The sequence below is a fragment of the Macrotis lagotis genome, chromosome 8 (genome assembly GCF_037893015.1).
Source record: "Macrotis lagotis isolate mMagLag1 chromosome 8, bilby.v1.9.chrom.fasta, whole genome shotgun sequence".
NCBI lineage: Eukaryota > Metazoa > Chordata > Mammalia > Peramelemorphia > Peramelidae > Macrotis > Macrotis lagotis.
In genome coordinates, this window is record NC_133665.1 from 192449347 (window position 1) to 192472746 (window position 23400).

Sequence of the window (23400 nt, forward strand, 5' to 3'; positions counted from 1 at the left end):
CCCTGGTAAGCTCTCAAGAAATGTTTTTGAGTGAATCAATGGTTATACTGTGACTAATGATAACTCAGAAACTCCCTCTATGTTGTATTTCTCTCCCCAAAAGACAGGCAGACAACCTCCTGGCAAGATGTTGCTCCAGTTTCTGAGTCTCTGATTTGAATCCCCAAATCCCTCCTCTCTTCCTCCAGAAGTACTGAGGGTCTGTTCCTCAGTGACAGTGTAGAGACCTGAACCTTGGACTTGATGCAGAACATCCAACTGCATCTGCATGTCTGCCCCATAGGAATCCCCAAATCAAGTGTGTAGTCTCTTGCCTCCCAACACCTGCAGCTTTCTCCTGTCTACAACTCCAAGCCACTCTCCTCTCCAGAGACATATTTGCCAGCTCTAACATTCATGTTTTAGGCTGAGACTTCTAAATTGAAAATCAAGAGGCCATTTGGGCATCTAAGAACCAAGGATGTTGAATGGAAAGAGAGAGGTGAGCAGCATCACCTCCCAGGACAAGGAAGTAACTACCTATTGCCCACCTCATTCCCCAGTTCAATCATCATTAAAACTGATCCTCTTGGCTCAACACCAAGTGCCCTGCCTTCTCCTCCTCACTGCTATTTGTTTCCTAGAAGCCCTGTTAACCAGTTCTTTGTCCTCAAGTCCCTAGGACTTGCATATCCCTATATGTGTATCATTTGTCTCTCCTATTAGAATGTAAACTCCATGAGGGCAGGGCCTCCTCTATTTTTGCACCAACACCTAGTTGAAGGCATGGCACAGAATAGGCACTAAAGAAATGTTTGCTGATTGACTGAATGAATAAACTGTTCTTCAGGCCTTCTACCTATATTCTTATGTTCATAGAAATATGACTTTCTCTGGGAGTCACTCTCTTTCATGATCCCTCTCATAACCTCCAAACTATACTGGACCACCAGGAGGTGTGAGCATTATCCCTGATCCCCATGGACTCTCTTGTTGGTGCCATTATTTCTCAGTCTCTTCTGCTTTGTGGCTCACTTTATGTGTCTACTATTTGCTCCTGAAGCTTGGTGTGAGCATCTGCCACCCTCTTAGTCATGCTCCCGTCTTTTAAAAAAATTTAATTGACACTTTGTTTTTAAATCGGTTTCCTTCCTACATGTCCCTCCTTCCTCTCCTACCCAGAAAACTGTCGCTTTTTTTTTTTCAAAAAGAGATGAAAGAAGGAAAAGTAGTTCAAGAAAACGAGCCAACCCATCAACCAGGCCTGACCATAGATGCTCTATTCCTAGAGAAATCTTCCTGAGGAGGTCACCAACCACTTCAGTCTTCTCTTCCACCCAAAGCTTGTCAGCAGAGATGAGGCCTCTTTTGACATATTCCAAAGATGATCTCTCCAACAACCAAGTCCTCCAAGTCCTTCAACTGCCTCAGTTTCCATGACCTACATTTCTGGTCCATCCCAACCACTCACAGGTGTGTCCTTCCTTTAGGCCTTACCATTTTATGAAACTTCAAGATCATGAAGTCTGAAATTCTCCTGCTTGAGTATAATCTGCATTCCTTCCATCTCTTTCTTCCTCTCTGGTCCTAAACTCATTCTTTGCCCTCATTGAAATTTCTAGTCTCCTGCCTCTGTTCTGGCCTTACTTTCCTCTACTCATGTCTTAACCCCAAAGCTTACTAGGTTAGCTTACCCATGAGTCCCTTTGTATAATTTTCATATAATCTTCTCTTTCTATTCCTTGGCCTTGGTTCAATAATAATCTTGTTAGTATTAAGTATCCAAGTAATGCTTTATCTCATTTGGCTCAAGCGTTCTTTCTTTTTTTAAATTTTTGATAATGATGAATGAAGGAGAGAGACAATGATTGGGATCTCGAAAGAAAAAATAAATTAAAATTGTCTTTAAAAAGGCTGTTGTATTTCCATTAGTCTTCCTGTTGTTTTGCTTTTCTTCCTGTGATCCTGGCCAGGTGACCGCCACGGGAGATCTTGTGACCCTTTCCATAGCTTGGGGCTTGCTTATACCAAACTTGGCTCAGCTAAAAGCCTCCCGCAGGTCTTCAGAACAATTAATGCTTAACTCTTAGTAGATCATTAGATGTCCGCTCCCACAACCATATCCCTGGTAACGTGGGGGAAGGCGGACAATTGCTATGTCCACTCTTATGGTGCCAGGACTCAGTTCAGTTAGAATTCCAATGCTACTAGCAGCTCAGAATCCAGTCTAACCATCTTGTCCAAGTGTTATCCTAATCCGGAAGAGCTCCAGATAGGTGTACTCTCTCCCTGGGGAAGGGAATGGCCCTAAGAAAGCAGAAGCTCTTAACTGAATGAAGTCTGCCAACATGCCTCCAGGGATTTAAGGCCCCTTTGCTTGCTATCCTGATTGCATGGGGAAAGCTAGAAGCCCTCAATCCTGATGCCTCTGCCCATTCCTGGCTTACTCAGGGCTTCTGGGAATTTCCCCAGCAGTGATGTTGGCCAGGGAGATCCTGGTAGAAGAACAACAACCATGGCATGCCCAGAAGGGGACTGCCTTCCAGAACAGGTTAGTAGAACTTTCATATGTACCTTTGTGTGGGCATTCATGTGTGGACAGCCATGGGAAAATATGACATGTGAGGTAGTCTGTTTGAAAAGACTCCATTCCAGCCAAAGACCCATAAATAGAGCCAATCTGGAGTGGACATGCCTGGATAGAACATATCTGGAAGGTGTAGCTGTGTTTGTTACTTGATTTGCCCCTGAGATACGAAGAAGCCCTATCTTTTCATCTAGTAGTATTCTTGTCCCTATTCAAGGGCAGCTAGGTGGCACAGTGGATAGAGCACTGGTCTCGGATTCAGGAAGATGGGAGTTCAAATCCAACCTCAGACACTTGCCACTTACTAGCTGTGTGAACTTGGGTTAGTCACTTAACCCTGATTGCCTCACATCTGGGGCCATCTCCAGTCTTCTTGATCCATATATGGCCACTGGACTCGCATGACTCTGGAGGAGAAAGTGAAGGTGGTGACTTAGCACAGCCCCCCCCCCGGCCACTCAAATCTAATTCTTGTACTTGTCATGACATCACCTCCCTGATATTGTGTCTTCTTTGAAAATGAAGGACAAACATTGTCCCTATTCAAGAGACAGACTGTCCCATTCCCTCTGAAGGTCTTCCTCTAGGTCTTTGAGCATCCCATGCCCATCAAGACAGCTTTTAGACGACTTGTCTTTCAAAGATCTCATTTTTGTTGCTCAAGTCATCTGGGGTAATATGGATAGCATATTTACAACCTTCTTCAACACAGCCCCTTGTGATTTGGCACCAACCGCATAGCTTCCCTTCTCTCTCTCTCTCTCTCTCTCTCTCTCTCTCTCTCTCTCTCTCTCTCTCTCATTACCAAGAATCTCTTTAAAGCTCAGTTTATGAGTTTATGGACCTTTTCTCAGTCCCTGTCCTTCTGGACCTTTCTCTGATTTTCAGCCCTATGGCTTATTCCTTCCCTCCAGACACTCCCCTTCCTTGACTTCCATACCATTTTCTCTCAGTTCTTCCACCTACCTGAATATCATTCCTGCATCCCCTTTGCTAGATAACCACTCATCTCATTCCTCCTAATTTAGGGGTATTCTCCAGGGTTTTGTCCTGGGTCTCATCTCTTTCTACATCTAGCTCTACTTTGCCATCATTCCTATCTGAAGGTTTCCCAGATAGCTCTGTCTAGACCTAGGCTCTCTTCCATGCTTCAGCTGTCTCTGGACATCTCTTAGATGTTTCATAGACATCTAAAATTCAATTTCTCTAAATCAGAAATCATTACTTTCCCCTTAAATCTGACCCTCCTCCAAGCCTATACCTTTTAAGGGGCCTATCATAAAAGCTGCCTTTGTGTGACCACGATGAATTCAGTCCCAATGCCATAGTTTCCTGCAGATCCCAGAGGCAGGTTGTGGAAGAGATTGGAAATGGGGGAAGTTCTTAAGATTTTATTTTCATAGAATCCTTTTTTTTTTCTGCCAAATTAAATCTCTAAAACAGGGGTGGGAGGACCTTTTTTCTGCCAAGGGTCATTTGGATATTTATAACATCATTTTAGGTTATAATTTGGCCAAATATTTAATTAATTCCCCACTACAAAAGCACCTAGATTTATTGAATTTCAAGTCCCAACTGGGGGTGCCTGGGCAACACCAGACCAAACAACTTTGGTCCACTGGCCAAAGGTTCCCTGCCCCCACAAGAGGTGCTTGCTCCCATTTCTTGTATTATCCAGTACTGCTCTGGTGCTTATCCCCTTATGGAGAATTTCTATCATCCTTCTTTAAAACCTCCAAATGTCAGAGGGTTCAAAAAGATTCAGGAAGTTATCTCCAAAAAGTGACAAGTGACATCTCTTCAGAAATTCAATTGGTGAATTAAAAAATGTCACCTTTTTGGGGAGTTATTTTGTGACTTTGTTTTGTTTTTTGCAAGGCAATGGGGTTAAGTGGCTTGCCCAAGGCCACACAGCTAGGTCATTATTAAGTGTCTGAGGTCACATTTGAACTCAGATCCTCCTGACTCCAGGGCCGGTGCTCTATCCACTGCACCACCTAACTGCCCTAGTTTCCTTGTGACTTTGGGGAAATCACTTCACCTTTCTAAGCCTCTGTTTCCCCATATCAAAACTGGAAGAAATTAGTACTTGAACTGCTTATCTAGGAGGCTGCTCACAGGAAACACACTTTGTAAACTCAAAAATACCATCAATGTGCCATTGTCATTATTGTAGGAATATTATCTTAGTGATCCATCGTGCCCATAGGATGCTTTAAGTTTTCCCAAAGTCTTTTCCCCCCTCACAACAGCCCTGTGAGATAGGGACAAGAAGTATAATTAATACTTGTTTTGAAGATGAGAAAACTGAGGGATTGTGAAGGATCATGCAGGTAAATAAATGGCAAGGATAGGATTTGAACTCAAGCCTCTTCCATCTAAACCCTGTGCTCTATGCTCTAAGACACACTGAAGTTGTTCCACCTTGGCTCTCTAGATTAGTGCAACACTTGTCCAAGAATTGCCAGTCCATGGTAGGAATGTGGAAAGTTAGATGGAAGCGGCCAGGAAGTCTGAGTAATAAGATCTCCTCCTTGGTCCTTTCTGTGCCAAAGTAGTGTCATTCATCTGAGGAAAGAACTAGTCTAACCAGAAGGACGTTTAAGGACAAAGTACAGCCCTTAGCCAGGTCCCCAGTTGGCCATAGGGGTTACAACATAAATGAATCATTTTAAAATTGATGTGTGAGTTAACAAACAATGGCAAGGGGAAATCAGGTTGACCCAAATACGATGGTGAAAGACCCCCTGCTGCTGGACCTACCCCTGACCATAACCCCCTCAATCTCAGTTTTCCTTGTCTGTAAAATGGGAGTGATACTATCTGTAATACCTACCCCCCCCCCCCATATGAAAGATTGGAGATGGAGATGCTAGTAGCCAACATTTAGTCCTACCCTGCAAGGAACTTTCATTCTCCTGAGGGTAGAGGATAGCTTGTTTTAGGCAGGGAAATGTTCTAGCTCTAATGCCAAGCAGTCCAGGTCTGAATTCTAGCCTCTTCACTTGCCACCTCTAGAACTTAGATGTCTCTGGACCACAGTTTCCTCATCTGTAAAATGAAGGAGTTGAACTCAATGACCTCTAACTCTAACTCTTGCGAATACACATATAAATAAATAGAAATATACATGGGAAAAGAGGATCCACATGAGGGTTTTTAAAAAGACAGAACTAACAAGACTTAACAACTGATTGTTTGGAGCTGGGAGAGACTTAAGGGCCACTGATGCCACAGTTCTCTCATTTCATAGGGAGATTCAGTGACTTGCCCAGGGTCACATAGATAATAATTACCAGAGAGATGGGATTCTCCTAAGGGAGAGTGAAAAATGGAAGATGGGTCAAGATGACAGAGAAAAACCAGGAAGTTGCCTGAACTTTCCTCAGTTTCTCTCAAAAACAACATTAAATCAAGCCTCTCAAGAGATTCAGGAACAATAGAAGTTACAAAAAGACAGTGAAGCCATTTTCTCGCTTAAAAGATCTGCATCATTAGGTTGAAGGGAAAGCATAGCACAGACTAGGTAGGGGGTGGACAAGTCAGCAGAATGCTCTTAGCCATAGTACCCATATAAAATAACAGCAAGAGATTATAGCAATTTATCATGACGATAATGCACCGTGACTGGGGGGAGTTTGTGCAAGAAATGCAGTATTAGGAAAACTATCAGCATAATTGACTATGTCAATAATATTATTATCACAATAGCTGCAGTAAAAGCCTTTGACGAAACACAGCAATCTTTTCTATGAGAAACATTAGAGAACCTAGGAACAAATGGAGTTTTCCTTAGTATTCAATATTGTACTAGAAATGTTTGCTTTAGTAATAAAAGAAGAAGAATGGAGAATGACTTTCCCTCAGTTTCTCCAATTGTAAAGTTTATGGATCCTAAAATCTAACTCAGCTCCAAATCCAATGACCATAGTGGGCTTTTTAGTCTCACTATTGCCTCCTTCCAAGAAAGACATCTTAGAACATGGGGACCTTGATGAGACCTGAGATATCAACAAAGCCAGATCCTTTCTTTTGCATCTGAATTTCTGAAGGACCTTATCCAAGATCACATATGAAGCCACTGGTAAACCCCCAGACAGCTGCCTCATTCTTGATTCCTGTGAAGGGTCCACCCTTGGTAGACTAACCTAAAACTCTCCAGGTACTCCTGAATGAAGTCAAGTTAGATAGTGAAGAATGATCTAGAACTCTGCTAAAGTTCAGGGAGAATCTGTTCTCTTACAAACAATCCCCATGAAGACTTGTAGACTTACTTCTTGTTGTGTGACATGGTCTTTGATCATGTGTTTGTCCGGGTCTGGCACTGTGATAAAATACTAAAGTTGATGCTGCCATCTTTGGGAGTGTTAATGAGGCTGCCAGCATAGTGACTTAATATCTTGAAAGTCATAAAAATCAAATTGGATACCAACAAAATAAAATGAGAGAGGCAGCTAGGTGGCTCAGTGGATAGAGCACCAGACCTGGAGTCAGGAGGACCTGAGTTCAAATCCAGCCTCAGACACTTAATAATTGCCTAGCTATGTGGCTTTGGGCAAGCCACTTAACCCCACTGCCTTGCAAAAAATTTAAATAAAATGAGAAAACATCCCTCTCTTGGGGTGTTGGGAGCAGGGATGGGGCTCCACGGGGGAGAACCAGAGTCTGTAGTGCCAGGCTTTTTCAATGGTGATTCTGCTGACTGTTTTTTCACCTTTTCTTTCACTTTAAAAATTCTTTGTTATAAGAGATACCTCATTGGAATGGAAAGATTGGAGAGAAAGGAGATGTAAAGGCAAGTTATTCATTGATATATGTTTAAAAATAAATTGAACACAGCAGAAAAAAGGAGAGGGTGATCTCATGTGTGCAGATGCACAGTGTCTACACACACACACACACACAAACACACATACACACACACACACACACACACACACACACAGAAACAAACTTGCTAGAGAGCTCTGTGACTTTGGAACATTTTTTAACTCCGTGATTCTGCGGAGCGTGAACCCTGGCCCCTTTGTTTTAGAAGCATTTTCTCCCTGCTCTAGCTACTTGTTTAATGGCTAACTCATGCATGAACGTGGATCTCCATCTCCTGTGTGGAAGTCATCATGGATGTCATCACCATGTGACCGAACAAAAAGTGTGTCAGCACTTAGCATAGATCTGTTTCTGGAAGAAACTTCATATATTGTCCAATCTCAGTCCCTCATCTTACAAAGAAAGAAATTAAGGTCCAAAGGGGATAGAAATGGAGACAGCAAGTGACAAAGCTGACATGCAAATTCTGGTCCCCTTACTGTATCCGCCTCCAGTGCTCCCCCCACTGCCCCACAACACCTCCCATAAGGGAGGGGAAATTGTTTAGTCCTTCTAACAGAATGATGCCAAGATGATTCTTCATTTTCCCAGATGTAAGGATGATCTTGTTTTGGGAATGACCCATATCGTGCTGGATGACTAAACCATGGTAACAGATCACCATAATCCTTGTTTCTGGTGGGGTTTTAAGAACAGCAAGATGTCTTCCTCTCAATGATCCCATAAGGTGGACAGAGCATGTTACTGACCCCATTTTGTAGAGGAGGAAACTGAGGCTCAGTGAGAAGGAGAGACTTGCCCAAAGTCTCTAGGCTAGTAAGATTGAAGGTTTCGACTGGAATCTAGTGTCCTGCCATAATGTCAGAGCCCTCCCTTCTACTGTACTTTGTAGCTAGCTAGAGAAGAGTCTTTCCCCTTAGCCATGTGTATGGGTCATATTTTATGCTCTTTCAGATAGTCTCACCACCTCTCTTAGGATTTCAGTGGGTTATTACTAGTTGTCTGTGCTTTTAAAAACTGTTGCTATGTGGTTGTGTTAGTGGGTCAGATGGTGGGAGGGACATCTTATGAACTGGGCCCTGCATCTTCCCAGAGCTCAGGGGGTTTGGCCATAGAATACTGGCATGGTTGGGATGCTTTCTTCCTGGAAGGCCATGTTTACACACACACACACACACACACACACACACACACACACACACACACACACACACACACACACACACACACACACACACACTCAACCACCAGTCCAGTATCTCATTCATCACCCCTGGGCCACCTCCTTCAAGGCCTCAGTGCTATGGTGCCCCTCTCTGTTGCCTTTCCAACTCATGTAGGAATGAAAGTTGATGTCTCTGGCTTAAGCAGCACTCTCCTCCCGGAGCGGCTGCCTTCACAACTTGGGACTAGTGCAAAAGCACTCCCTCCCTCACTTCAATTCAGCTGAATTTTCCCCAAGTGCTTAGTTTCCTACTCATAACCCTAGGACCCCCAAGAGCCCTATAAGGCCACCAGGAAAACACAGCTCTCCCCGGAGAACATGAGAATCATGGAATGTTTTCTCAACTCCTGAGTGATGAAAATGAGCAACTTTTGACTTGGGAGTACAGCCTGGGACTGCAGAGCCAGCCTCAGTTGTCCCCAGAATCCCCCAGCATTGAGGGCGCTGAGGAGGGGAGGAACAAAGGGGCTTCAGGGAGGTGAGAGCTCAGTGGAGGAGGAGGAGGTGAGAACTGAGGAGAAAAAAGAGACAAATGTATCAGTGTCCACACGTGTAGATAAAATGTATAGGTGTGTGTCTCATACAGACTATGTATCATGTAGAATATGACGGAAATAGTGTTGGCTTGTAATATACTTTTTTCCACGCCTACAAACCCTCCCCCCATCCAATCAGAATCCTCCCTGGGAAGTGGGAAGAACAATGAAGTAACCCCCAGCAGAGTAGTGCCCCCCGCAGTGCAGGCTGCATTCTGCCCCAGGAACCCTTCCGCAGGGAGGGAGAGTGCCACAGCTGTTCTCCAGAACCAGGGGTTTGGGGTGTGGTTGGTTGATTGGTTCCCGTTCTGCCATTTTTGGAAGACTCAGATGAAAGAGAACGGTCGGTTAGTCCCATTTTAGCCGATATCAGTTATATGCTCAATGTGCGTTATTATTATTACTTCCCTTTGAGGTCTCAGTGGGTCCTGGACACTTCCCTCTAGAGTCAGGAGTCTTAGCCCAACCCTCAAGATCCAAGAAAGGAGGAGCAGTCTTGGAGATCCTAGACTTGGGCTCCAGTCAGAGCTGGGGTCTCCTCCTTCCCATCTCACCTCTCTAGTCCATGGTCCAGTGCCATGGACAGTGTGGATGAAGCCTTCAGCTTTAGACCAGGGAACTCCAAAGCCCTCTGGGAATCTGCGCCAGACCCAGGAAGAGCCAAGGGGAGGATTCAGAAAGTAAAGGAGAGCAGAGGTGGGCTGGCTTATGTAAGGAGAGGAACAGTCAACCTGTATTTACAGGCGTTCAAATATGGCCTCAGACACTTGACTCTTACTAGCTGTGTGACCTTGGGCGAGTCACTTCACCCTGATTGCCCGGCATCCAGGGCCATCTCCAGTCATCCTGCTTCCTATCTGGCCACTGGACCCAGGTAACTCTGGAGGAGAAAGTGAGGCTGGTGACTTAGCACCGCCCCTCTCACTTAAATCTAAATTACGTGCTTGTCATGGCCTCCCCCCCCCCATGTCATGGTCTGCTTTGCAAATGAAGGCCACACATCATTACCAAGCTGCCCACTGTGCCAGCCAGCATGCTGGGGGCTAGAGAGCTCGAGATGGAATTGCCAAGGTCCCTCCCCACCCCCCACCCACCCAGGGCTTACACAAAACCCAGAAGAGTCAATTCAAGATTAGATGCTGTTGGCCTTTGGGAGAAAAGAAGCCTGGGGGGGGGGGGACCTGGGCCAGGCTGGGATCCCCTCTCTCAGCCTGGGCAGCTCTGTGAAGAGAGCCCTCACCCATCATGTCTCCTTACCTGTTTGCCCTCAGAATAGCAAGCGCCCTCCCTTCCCCTCCAGCTGCTGTCCCTGCTGGGGCAGGAGAGGGGAGGGAGGAAGAGCTCTGCCAACTGGGCTTCCCTCCTACACACACAATCCCATTGCCTCAGTTCACTCCATACATCTGAGGGAGGCTGAAGAAGCTGAAACGGAAAGATTGTATGAATAATAACAAAGCTTATTTGTGGATGTAAACAAATGTGGAAATCTAGACATAAGCACTGGTGATGTCAGCGGCAACTGAGGAACTCCCTCGACATCATGAGTCAGAACTTCCTTCGCAGTATCAGGTCATAGAGAATCACTTAGAGGGATGGCCCAGGGTGAGCCAGCCAGTCTAAGGCAGGATTAGAACAGGTTTCCAGGTGCTGGGGCCAGCTGACTTATTGGCTTATCTCTCGCACCACCCTTCTTCTGAGGGTTTGTGTGTGTGTGTGGTGCGTGTGTGGGGGGGGAGGGTGTTTGGGGTGGTGTGTGTGAGTGTGTGTGTGAGAGAGACAGACAGAGAAGAGAGAGGGAGAGGGAGAGGGGAGCACAGTTACTTGGGGGACATCTTATCTCTAGGCACATCCATGTTCACATATGCCTGCATGTAAAATAATTATAAAAGCTGGCATTTCTGTAAAACTTTACACTTGACAAAATGCATATGTATATTCTGGTCTTCTTTGATCCTCCCCACCTAACTGGATCAGTGCTGTGTGCGTGCCAGTTTACAGAAGAACCAGAAACCAGGGAAGTGACTGGCCCAGGGTCCCAGAGTTCCTAAGCCCCTGAGGATGGGTTCAGATTCAGGCTTCTCAGACTCCAAACTCAAACTCTCTAACCACTGAGCTAAGCTGCCTCTGATGATTTCCCTAGGGTAGAAGACTTCTGGTACAGAGATTCCCTGAATGGGTACCTACATGCATGCATTGCATTTACAGACAGACGTGTATATCCACATCCTTTCTAGGGATAAGCAGGTATATTTGCAGAATAGATAAGATATCGGACGGTTTTTTGCAGAATCTACTAAGGTAGAATAGACTAGAGGAGCTAATCTCTAGAGGCTCCATGAAGTGTTAGGATCTGTCCTTGGACCCCAGATGGTTTTCAGTAGCTCAGCGCAGCCAGGTCTTGGCTTTGCCCTGGGGCACTGGATTTAAGGGGCACCATATTTAGAGGCCCGACAACAGGGGAACCTTGGCAGCATGGAAATGGCAGGACTTCATACATCCTTAGCAACCACCACCAATCAAACAATGAATAAAGAGTCAAGGGAGGCAACCACCAGGTGGTGGAGGATGAGCTCTTCACCCATCAGATACTGTTCCTGCCCTCCCACTGCCCCACTTCCTGGTGGGAGGTTGGGGCTGGGTCTCATGATCTCACCAGGCTCAGCACCCCACCCCAGGGGTTCTAGCAGGCAGCCCTGGAGAGTGGTTCCTCCAAGCCACCTGATGGGGAAGGGGCTGGCAGACTTGCATCAGAGCCCCAAGACCTGCTTTTAGTTCTGCTAACACACAAGTGTTCATATAAGATCCCCAGATTCTAGACCAGGGTCCCCAAGAAGTGATCCAACTGCAGTTTCTGGTAAATCTGCATTCTCAGTTGTGCATGGTTTAGCTGGAGGAAATTCCTTAAAAGTAGTCCACCTGAACTCACCCTTCTTCCCATTTCCCTTCTTCCTACAGATTTTTAAAACTATCGCCAATGATGAGGTTGCCCAGGGCCAAGGAAGCCGGAGGCTGATCAGCTTCTCTCTCTCAGGTATGGTGTGCTGATGTGGGTAAAGAAGTCCCATGGCAGTCAGAAGTCCCAGGCCCAGATGTTCCCCTGCTGGCTGTGGGCCTTCAGACAAGTCACTATCCCCTTCTGGGACTCCCTTTGGGAAGCAGGGAGAGGTCTCCTTCCTCTGAGCATCAAATGGGATAATTTCTGGGAAAGTGGTTTCTTTCTAGAAAGAAAGACTGACTTCTCAGTAACTAGGAACATGTCAGAGGTCATAATCAAGGTTCTAGCTCATTCATGCATTGTCATCATTGGGAGGAGCAGCTTAGGGAGGCAGCCCCTGGGACCAAGATCTGAAGAGAAGTCTGAGGGTCCTGGGTCCCCCCCCCCAGTAGCAAGCAGATCCTCAGGAGAACATCCTAAGACCCTTAGATGAGTCTGCCAGAACCTGGTTCCCAAAGCAGGGATGTTTCTGTCCAAACTGGGAAGCACATGAGACCAAACAGCACACATAGAGGCCACGCCTTGACATGCTGGGGCATTTTCCCAAATTTATAATCACTGATATTTCAACAGCACAGCGATATAAAGCTTCCGGGGTGCCTTGCATCCACTTTTTCATTTGATCCTCACAATGTGCCATGGATAGATTATCCCCATTTTGCAGATGAGGAAGTGGGGACTCAGACTACTTCTATAACTGCCCCTGGGCACACCACCAGGCCTCGAACCCAGCTCCTCCTGACCTGATGAACTGCTAGATCACATTGCTCATCTCATGGAATGCTATTTCCATGAAATAAGCCAGGGTCCAGAGCTTTGAAACCCCAGTCACTTTGTTAAGTTTGGCATCGATGCTCTCCGTTCAATGTTGTGAGAAAGGCCTTGAGGTTTCATGTCTCCTTTTGTATCCAAAAAGAAGTGGAGGGAACTTTCTTCCAGCCCTTCAACTTTTAGGGACAGTTGTGGATGACTCAGACCACTGTGGACAAAAGGAGAAAAAGCAGGAAAAAACAGGAAATGATTAAACCAGAGACTGGGTCATTAGTTAACCCCAGGGTCATGGAGACTTGGCTGAAGTGACTTCAAGCCCAGCCAGCTCATCAGTAGGGTGTTTGAAGCATCCTCATGTGTTCCACTGCTTTCCTAAGTATTCTTTGCAGTTGGAGAGGAAAAAGGGGGGGGCAGCTAGGTGGCACAATGGTTAGAGCGCTGGCCCTGGAGTCAGGAGGACCTGAGTTCAAAAGAAGAGGGACCAGTGTGGAGGGGGAAGTATTCACTTATTACCTGCATTAGCTTCCTACTGACTATGGACTTTTCCTTCTGGAATAGTTTCCCCTCATTCCCTACCAATCAACCAATCAATCAGCAATGGGCATTATGAACCCCCTGCTCTGGGCCAGGATGGATGCTCACAGGTGCTGAAGATCCAAAGCCAAAAAATCTAGTCTCACACCTCCTCAAACTCAGCTCATGCTGGATTGGGAGGCAGAAAGACAGGGGTTCCAAAGCAACCTTAGGCCTCTGGGATCCAGTTTCCTCTTTTATCAAATGAAGCTGTGAACTCTATTACCTCTAAAGGCTCTTCCATCTCCAAATATTGAATCTTACAATCTTTCATGGCCCTATTCAGACCCTGCCCCCTCCCAGAAGCCTCCACTGGCTTCTTTAACTCATCCTGACCTTTCCAGGCTCTGAATGATTCTGGAATAGATATTCATGGCCCCTAATCTACATAGGAACCTTCAGTCGTATCATATTCCTTAGTTGTGAGTCTTCTTAGATGGTAAACTCTGTGGAGGTAGGGCAATGCCTTCTAATCCCAGAGATAATCATAGAGCCCTTACAGTTTCCAGAGCTCTAATTCATGTGAGTGTCACCCCCACATGAGTTTGGGATGTCAAATGTTATTATGTTGTCCCCATTTTACAAAGGATGAAATGGAGCAAAGTGAAGTGCTTTCCTCCCATAATCATGGAGAAAAAGTCTGGGGCCAACTCACAGGCCTTCTAATTCCTGTGACCCGCCCTTTCTGTGGCATCTTGGCTTCATCTGATCTTCTCTCTTCCTTCCCCAGTGCTGAACCCCCAAAGGGAAATCCCTTTTGATTCGCATAGAGCAAACTGGGAGACAAACTCAACTTCTGGGGACTCAACGTGTTCTCACAACAGCAAAGTCTCCATTCAGACCTCGGGGGCTTCCATTATGAAGATGGAACACCCAAGCCTGTTTGGGAGAACTTCATTCTCCCTCTTGTTCTTGAATGCCTTAAGATTGTTCCAATTTCATGGTCATTGAGGATCCAGGAAAGACCCCTTGTGAGTCACTTAAAAATCTACTCTAGAACAAAGAGCTAAGCTGGCCCTGTATAAGATAGGAAAAAGCCCATTTTGTTTGTGACATTCATGGCCAGAGGAGAGCCTGACTGCAGATCTGTCTGCTTTTCATTGTCGGCTCCCTTTGTTCGGTGGGAAAGGAGCTTCCAAAGAGGTCTGTTCTAATTCCGAGCAGCCAGCGGGCACCAGCCAGAGTAGTTCTCTTGGAAGACTAGCCCCACCCCAGATTTCCAATCCAAAGCCCTGTTTTTGTTACCATCTAATTGACTGCATGAAATGTTACATGCAAAGCTGAACTGAGGGATTTTTGCTCCTGGGGCAGAGCAAACTGTGCCAACCCTAGGGCTTTGGTGGGCTTCTTCTGGGCAGTTCTTTGTTCTGCTGAAAGACTAGAGGCTTGGGGAGCCTTTTAAATTCATTGCCCTGCTGCAGTAGCTCTGCTCCTCTGCCTCAAATACTGACAACGACTGACCTGAGAACAGGAAAATTCATATTCATGAGGGCATCACTTTGTTTGATTCCAAGGACACAGCCCACTGGGAGGCTTGGTTTGGGCACACTTCCACCAGTTTCTTCTGTTGCCATTTGTCAAGTGCCCACTGGGTCAGACCCTGAGTGCTTTATAAATATCATCTCATTTTTTTTCTCACAACGACCTTCTGAGGGTGGGGCTGTTATGATAGCACTATTTTACAGTTGAGGAAACTGAGGTGGGCAAGGTGGGGTGGCTTGAAGCTCAGAGAAATCGAATGGCCTTCTGCTCATGGCCAAACAGGTAGGAGGTGTCGGAGCAAATGGCTCATCTTTCTTGCTGAGACAGTGGGTATCTTTCCTCCTCCATCTTAGTGCCTCCCCAAATCTGGAAAGCAAGTGGTCTCCTTCAAATCCGTGGGGCTCCCACTGAATTCTCCCCTCCTAACACTTCATCCATCCTAGGTTGCTGGCTGGCTCCTCCCATTTCCCTCTTTTCTGTTATCTCTCTGTCACTGTTCTTTGATAAAAGGCCTTGTGAGCGTTCCTGAGGCTGATATCCCCTTCTCGGTGAGGGATTATGGGGTGCCAGTTTGAGAAGGAATGGGTTGAATGGCAGGAGGGGGTGTGACAGGTTGGATAAAGGAAAAACCTCGGAGGAAGTTCTTAGATTGTTAAATATTGACAGTGAAGATGAAGGAAGGCCATAAAGTACCCTTTCCCAGGGAACTCTGAGAACTGAATAACTGAACAGATTGAAGTGAAGTGGGGGAGGTGGGAGAGCTCGAAGGTCTCACCAGTGCCTTCCAGAGGACAGTGAGTCCATTTGTAAAGAGAGAAGACAGGTAGGGGAGGAGTGGGGTTGGCTGGAGAGACTGGCACCATGGCTTCAAGGGAGGGCACAGGAACAAGAGGAACCTTTCTGGAGAGAGCTGTGCGTGATTGGCCCATTTCAAGGAGGTTGAAATGTAAAATCTTACACTTAAGTTTTTTTTAAAGCATTTATCCTTATGTAAACTAATGCAAAGTGGTATAAACAGAGGCAGGGAACCAACCCACTCTTAACTCCAACAATGGAAATGGAAAGAACAGGAGTCCCAGGATTACAACTGGGTGCTATGACCTGACAAGGACCCCAGAGAAAAGAGAAAGCAGGGATGCTCCCAATCCCAGCCAGGGCTTGGTAGAAGTGAGGGACCGTGGGTGTGGAGTGCAGCATAGAAAGTAACCTGCTTCAAGATGTTTCTGAGTTTGTTAGTTTTTCTGAGTCTTGTTTTTCTCTTTTTTTATTCCTGTGATAAGGGAAGGTTCTCTGGCCTGGCCAGGCAGAGGAGATCATCTAGTCCAATCCCACATTTGACAGATGAGAAAATTGAGTTTCTGAGGCTGGCTGACTCACTCAATTAATTAAATAGCTAATTAATGTCCAGATTGAGATGGAAAAATTTCTGGATGCCTTCTGGAAGACCCAAATTTGAGTCATGATAGAGACCTCCTGACCTTATGCACAATCACATGGTAGCTCAGTCTCAGTTTCTTTGTCTCTAAAATGAAGGCCATTGGACAAGATGACCCTGGAGGGCTCTTCTAACTCTCAGTCCCATTATCCAAGCCCTTTCCTAAAACCATGGCACCTGGAGAACAAGCCACCCTAGCTGATGTGGCAAAGCACCTCCAGAGAAGGAGGGGTATGTGATAAGAATACACTAAAGAAAATTTTCAGAGATTGGTCTGAGCAAAAGAAAGTTTGATTTACTGTTCTTGAGAAATGGGTGGGCAACCTCACAGACACACCATGATAATGTCTCAGAGAGCCACACTGAAAGCACAGAAAGTTTGGTTTATATAGATCTGAACCTCAATTTCCCCACCCTAAGTCTCCTCCCCTTTAGCCCATTGGCTGGGTTTCAGGGGATACAGTCTATTCAAGGAAATCCTGCCCAGCAACAGACACAAAGAAAGGAACGTAATATTTTCAAACTATGGATCTCACCAAATGGTGGGGTGACGTGTTACTAGATCTTCTTAGTTTAGAGGTTCTGATGACCTTCGTAACTGTTTTGACTAGAAAAAGTAGGATTTTCATGATCAATGCCTCAGTTAGCAAAACAGTCTTATTGCAAAAGCAGGATGTCGTGAGTCCCTTGGAATACAGGTTTTTCTTGACATAAACATTTCTTTAATCCCGAGAGGATTTCACCAGACATTTTCCTACACAGAGGTAGCCTCATGCCAGGCAACCCTCCACTCTCATTCTGGGTTAGGGCTGTTGACTCACAGCCCTGCTCTGATGGGTTGAGAGGGAAAGGGCTGTGAACTCAAAAGAACTGCCCTTGGAGAGTTGTCCCAGGCTCTAAAGGAGCTGTCCAGGTATTCCCCGGCTCTGGTAATTGGCTTTAAGAATCCACCTCCCAGATTTGTGACAAGTGTGTCAAGATTTATGAAGGGGAGAAAAATGGATGAGTTGTCTTCAAGTGGAAAAGAGAAATAGCATCTGAGTCATGAGAGAAGGTATGATTGCTTAGAGAGTGATGTCACTACATGGAAACTGAGAGAACGTGAATCAGTGCGAGTGGCTGGTGGCATTGTTCAGGAGGGGATTCTTGCTGAGCAAGTTCTCTCAAGGGTTGGGTTTGCTTCCAGGATAAGCATCAGGAATGTGAGAAGTGGTGTCATTTGCTAGCTGGCCCCCCTCCAGCCAGAGTTTCGAGCCAGTCTCTACATAACATCCAAGGGCAGCTAGGTGATGCAGTGAATAGAGCACTGATCTTGGAGTCAGGAAGACCTGAGTTCAAATGCAGCCTCAGATACTTGACACTTAGCTGTGTGACCTTGGGCAAGTCACTTAACCCTGATTGCCTTGCACCAGGGCCATCTGTAGTCATTCTGATTTATGTCCAGACAGCTCTGGAGGAGAAAGTAGGGTTGGTGAGTTAGCACAACCCCCCTCCCTCAAATCCAAGTCTTGGTGTCACCTCCCTGATATCATGGACTTCTTCAAGAACAAAGGGCAAGCTTCATAGACCACCTGAGTGATTCTGGTATTGTAGGGGCAGTGATGAAAGAATCCTGCCAGAGATGGCATACCTATATGGCATAAGTTAGAGTTTCCATATGGGGGAGAAAAGGATACCGGATAAAGAGTGAGAAAAAGAAGAAGGGAGAATAAGCCAAGCAGTCCCAGAGACTGAGCCAAATCAGGGAGGGAGTGGGTCTGCAATGACCATCCTAGGAGAATATTTTGGATGTGTTTTTTTTTTCCTCTAACACTTTGCCTCACACTTCCCCACAGTGAAATTCATCTGCCCACTCAAACAGCCTTGACAATTTATTCAGACAGCCTTCACATCATTACCCAGAAAAATCCACATTATCAGAAAACTCTGAGATTTCACTGTGCACTTTTTCCTTCAAATAATTTATTAAAATGCTAAGCATTAAAATGTTCAGTACCATTTCCTTACTCTTTGAATGGTGTACATAGAAATCTTTTCATTTAACCCTAACCATAATTTACAATTTCGAAGGTGATTTCTATTTACATTGCTCTAAAAACCATGGTCAGCCAATTTTTAAAATAGTCTTGCATGAGCAATCATTTTCAAAATCTTCCAAGTCTCGATTGCTTGTATCCATAAATTCCCTTTTGCTGCCATACTTATTTCAAAGGCACCTCAGTAGTAGGAAAAAACATTTGGCTTTTGGGCTAGTGACCTGGATGGTGACTGAGCATCAGAAGTGATTCCCTCTTCTGATACATCTTGGGTGGCCAATGATTTATTTCTCCAAGCCTTGGGAAGACCTTTGATCAATTAGTTGCATCCTTACATAAATAATAATTTTTCCCTTGATAAATTTTGTTTGCTTAAGTGTTTCGAGATTCTGTCCTCTATTTGACAATTGTCCCTTCTTGCTCATTGAGACTGACCAGTTCAGATTGGGTGTTTGCAGCAAGAACTAGTGGTGACAAGTGAAATGGAGCCTTCCTCCAGTCTCTGCACATTTTACAGGTTTGGTTACAGACTCTTCTGTCTCTAAGATAAACAGAAAGCGGAAACTAAGGACAACCATACACTCCCAGATCACCCTAAAATGTTTTGTGTAAATTATCTTCTTTAGCCCCATCAACCTTGCTAGACATTTTGCAAAATTGACTTCCATTTTACCCAATGGACAATCAATTTATTGGTTGCCCATTTCCTACCTGTTATATATACAAGAGGAGCCAGAGCTGTCCTTGGTCCTACACAAGCCTATTGTGCTCTTCTCAAAGTCATCCCATGAGCTGCATCAGGCTATCTCCCTCTCATATAGCAAGGGTCCCACCTAAGTCTGTCCTCTGAGCTAGAACTAAGATGTGGTGACTGGGGCTTTGTATAGGGATGTAAATTTATTGGTTATTACTAGTACCATGGGATTGGGATTGTGGTAAGAGTAGAAATCGCTTGCTACTGGTATAGAGAAGAGTGACCCTCAGCTCCAACTTCACGAGATAAGTGAGGAAAGAGATCAGAAGCTGTAGCTGTGGGTCCTGTGGGTAGAGATTCATGACCAGTTCCAGCCACATCTGGTTAATCCCCTAGTGCTGACAGTCCCTATATTTCTTTATGTTTCTACTTTCTAAAGAAAACAATCTCATTTGTCCATCAATCTCTCTTGACTGGCTCTTTTCTCTTTGACTTCCCTGTGTTCTCCCACAACCCACTGGCATTTCTACACCTGTCAATGAAGATGGAGGATATGGCCCTCCCTTCTCCCCACTGATAGCCATTAGATTTGTCTAAAATCTGTACCTTTGTGCAAAGAATTCATCAGATCCCTAATCTCCTTGATATGGGCACTCCTTCCAGTGATGCCAACTTAACCTATTCATGCCTATCCTTCCTACATGATTCTTGTTCTACCATCCCAGCCTTCCTTCTTCATACTCTCCTGACAAGATGAGGATCCCTGGGCCCTGGATGTCTATCAGGCATCTCTCACTCTTGCCAAAGAACAAAGTCATCTTTTCATGCACATATTTCTTTGATTACCACCCTTCCTCTGTTGCTTCTCCATAATCCCTTGTGTTTTCCATATTTTATCTGGCTTCAGCCATTGCCATGGATCTATCCACCACTCCTGAGCATGCTTCATAAAGCCTCATAAGCCTTATAACAACACTCCTTTACAAGAACTCAAGCAACATTCTCAATTCTGAGAGCTTTCCTAAACTATGATCTGACAACTTCCCTTAAGGTTGCTAGGAGGTGTGTGGTGAGGAAAGCTAGATGAATTCATTTATCACAAGGATTTCTGACTGTGGACCAACAGAACTCTCTGGCAGCTCCCTAGCCCCAAAAGAGTCACTTGATTCAATCCAAAGAACTTTTATGAAACACACACTGAGTATTCGCAGGCACTGTGCCAGATGCTAGGGATACCAAAGCACAAACAGGAAGGCTACCTGCACTGAGGGAGCAAGAAGGCTGGGCCACTGAAGAAAACCAAAGTCAGTGGGAGAGAGGGATGGCTAGGGAGATCAAGATAAACTTCATATAGGAGTGGCATTTGAGTTGCTTCTCAAAGGAAGCCAGAATCCTCAGAGAAGAGATGAGGAGGGGAAAACATTTCAGATGAGGAAAACCTGTGAAGGAGCTCATGGTTGGCAGACTGATTGTTCCTCTTGGATAAGGACCAATCCATGCGTGAATTCTTCAAAAATAAATTTCAACTTTTGAACTTTTGTCCTTTACTAGATTTTCAGGCCATGGGACTGAAGAAAGGGATGTTCTTTAATCCAGACCCTTATCTGAAGATTTCCATCCAGCCAGGCAAACACAGCATCTTTCCAGCTCTTCCTCACCATGGCCAGGAGAAGAGATCCAAGATCATATGTAACACTGTGAACCCCATCTGGCAAGCTGAGGTATGCACACAGAAGGGAGATTGGGGGGCCTGGAGAAGGGGAGAGGTGACTTCTAGGAAAGCAAGGAGAGAGATTAAGGGCAACACGTGCTGACGGCCCAACACTTGCCTTCTACTGAGTTTGAATGCTAAGTGAATGCCATATGACGATATTGTTTTCTCGGTGACCTGCTAGGCAAATAGGCACATTCAGAGATTATGTCTTATTTCGAAGCTCCCTGTTGAATCCATGAATGAAATACAAACTTTTTACTTCTCACTAATTTCTCTCTATGGTTTCATCTTACTATCAAGCCAACTATAAACAGATCCAGAAAACTGGACTAGAAACCAGCATCCTCAGTGCTTGTCTAATCGATGGGGATCTGTCATCAGGTGCCAGGGAGAACCAGAGCTGATGTTTCTATAGCTCTTTAAGGTCCATAAAGTGTTGTATAGACCCTATTTGAGACAACAACCTTGGAAGATGGGCGCTACAGGCATGACTATTGATGTGGAAACTGAGGCAAATAAAGGTGAAGTCATCTGTCCATGGTCATATGCAGGTAAATGCAGAGATGAGATGGAATGACAGGATTGGTGGCCTACTTAGTACTTAGCAGATAAGAACCAGAGCATTGTCTAATACAAGTGTGGAGAAGGGTTTAAGAATTCTTATGATGTCTGAGAGCAAACTGTGGACATTATTGGGGTTAGTCAGGGTCTCCTAAGCCATGGTTGCTCCCATCCCTGAATTAAGGGAAAAAAACCTTCATTAGAACAGTTACATAACCCTCTCATTCTTGTTTTCCATCTCACCTCCCTCTAATCATTCTCTAATCATTGACTCTCCTTCCATTTACTCTTATTTCTTGGTTCCTTGTCATGGGGCTTCTGTCCTCATCACTCACCTGAAGGCTGACTTTCCAAAGGTTCCGATTCTTAATTACCAGCTGCATTATCTTTTCTAAATCCTCCTATTAGAGTTTTGTAAAGCATTCGATCCTGTTGAGTACTTTGTCCTCCTGTCTACTCTCTTTTCTTTGGGATTGTGGAGCATCTCTCTCTCTCTCTCTCTCTCTCTCTCTCTCTCTCTCTCTCTCTCTCTCTCTGTCACTGCCTGCCTGTCTCTGTCTCTCTCTCTGATTTTTCTCTGTCTCTGTCTCTGTCTCTGTCTCTGTCTCTGTCTGTCTTTGTCTCTGCCTGTTTCTCTGCCTCTCCATCTCTCTGCCCCTGACTCCCTTCTCTTGTCTTCCCATTCCCCTTGGTGGCTTCATCATCTCTCATCATTTAATTATTGACTGGACATTTGAAACTGGATACTCCAGAGACACCTCAAATGCAACAGGTCCAAAACAGAACCCATCATCTTTTCCCCAAACTCACTCATCTTTTGAGGTGTTTAAAGCAGACCCTCCTTCCAGTTATGTACATCTGTATTGCCAAAGTTATCCTGTTTCCTACTTTCACTCGCCCCCCCAATTGTAAAAGTCACCAAATATTTTCATCTGCACCTCCACAGCAGAGACTCCTTTGTCATCGGAAGCCCTTTCTATCTTGTCTCCAGCCCAAACTTGAAATTCTTATAACACATGACCCCTCCCCAACCACAATATGCTGAGCATTTGTCCTGACTGGCCCCTAGGGCTGCAATGCACTCCCTCTTCCCTTAAGCATCACCTTCTCCCTGAAATCTTTCCCGATCCCCTCCCTTCTCCAGAAGACAACACCCCTCTCATCATCTGGATCTATTTGGGGATTGCTTCTATCTGTATCCTCTCTGTCCTGATAGGATGTAAACTTCTAAACATTTATTAAGCCCTTGCTATATGTTAGAGGTAGCTAGGTGTTGCAGTGAATGGAGCACCAGTCCTGCGGTCAAGAGGACCTGAGTTCAAATGCAGTCTCAGACACTTGACCTTGAGCAAGTCATTTAACCCTGAATGCCTCATACCCAGGGCCATGTCCAGTTGTCTTAATCCATATCTGGCCACTGGATCCAGACGGCTCTGGAAGAGAAAGTGAAGCAGGTGACAGCACAGCCCTGTCTCACTCAAATCCAATTTACTTGTTTATCATGGCATCATCTCCCTGATGTCATGGTCTTCTTTGAGAATGAAAGCCAAACAGCAACCACCACCATATGCCAGGCATTGTTTGAAACAAAGGTAAAAGGTTGGAAAGCTTACAATCAATGGGGCAAATTATGGACTTTTTACCTTGGTGTCTCCATTATTTGGCAAATAGTAGGTGCTTAAGTAATGCTAGTCCATTGATGGCTAGATTGCTCATCTTGGCTGCCTCTCAGGGGAAGTTTGAAGGACACTCCAACCAGAAAGAATTAACTTTAGACTTTGTTTTGTGAACATGTAAGTCAGTGAAGGACCGGGAAATGTTTAGCCAGTGGTTGAAGGACTGGCCAGTGAAAGAAAGGACAAAAGGAAGAGGCGGGGGTGGGGCAGGGGAGGCTATCAAGAGGCCTATTTGGACTCCATGTTGGGAAAACCATCTAAACCGCAAGATCCAAATGGAACCAGAAGGGGCTACCCAAGGGGAGA

At 45.3% G+C, this 23400-nt stretch overlaps 1 protein-coding gene across 3 annotated transcripts in view; it reads left to right on the forward strand.

Moving 5' to 3' along the window:
* Positions 1-2089: 2089 nt before the first annotated feature.
* The window catches only part of HECW1 (HECT, C2 and WW domain containing E3 ubiquitin protein ligase 1), a 95507-nt gene continuing 74196 nt past the window's right edge, over positions 2090-23400 (forward strand). For 2 of the 3 annotated variants that reach the window (XM_074199232.1, XM_074199233.1), the window contains exons 1-3: positions 2091-2530; positions 12113-12188; positions 20695-20864. In XM_074199232.1, the coding sequence (XP_074055333.1) occupies positions 2402-2530; positions 12113-12188; positions 20695-20864 (375 nt within the window). In that variant the 5' untranslated portion in view covers positions 2091-2401. Of the gene's footprint in view, positions 2531-12112; positions 12189-20694; positions 20865-23400 lie in introns of all 3 variants that reach the window. The other variant, XM_074199235.1, reaches the window with a different exon arrangement.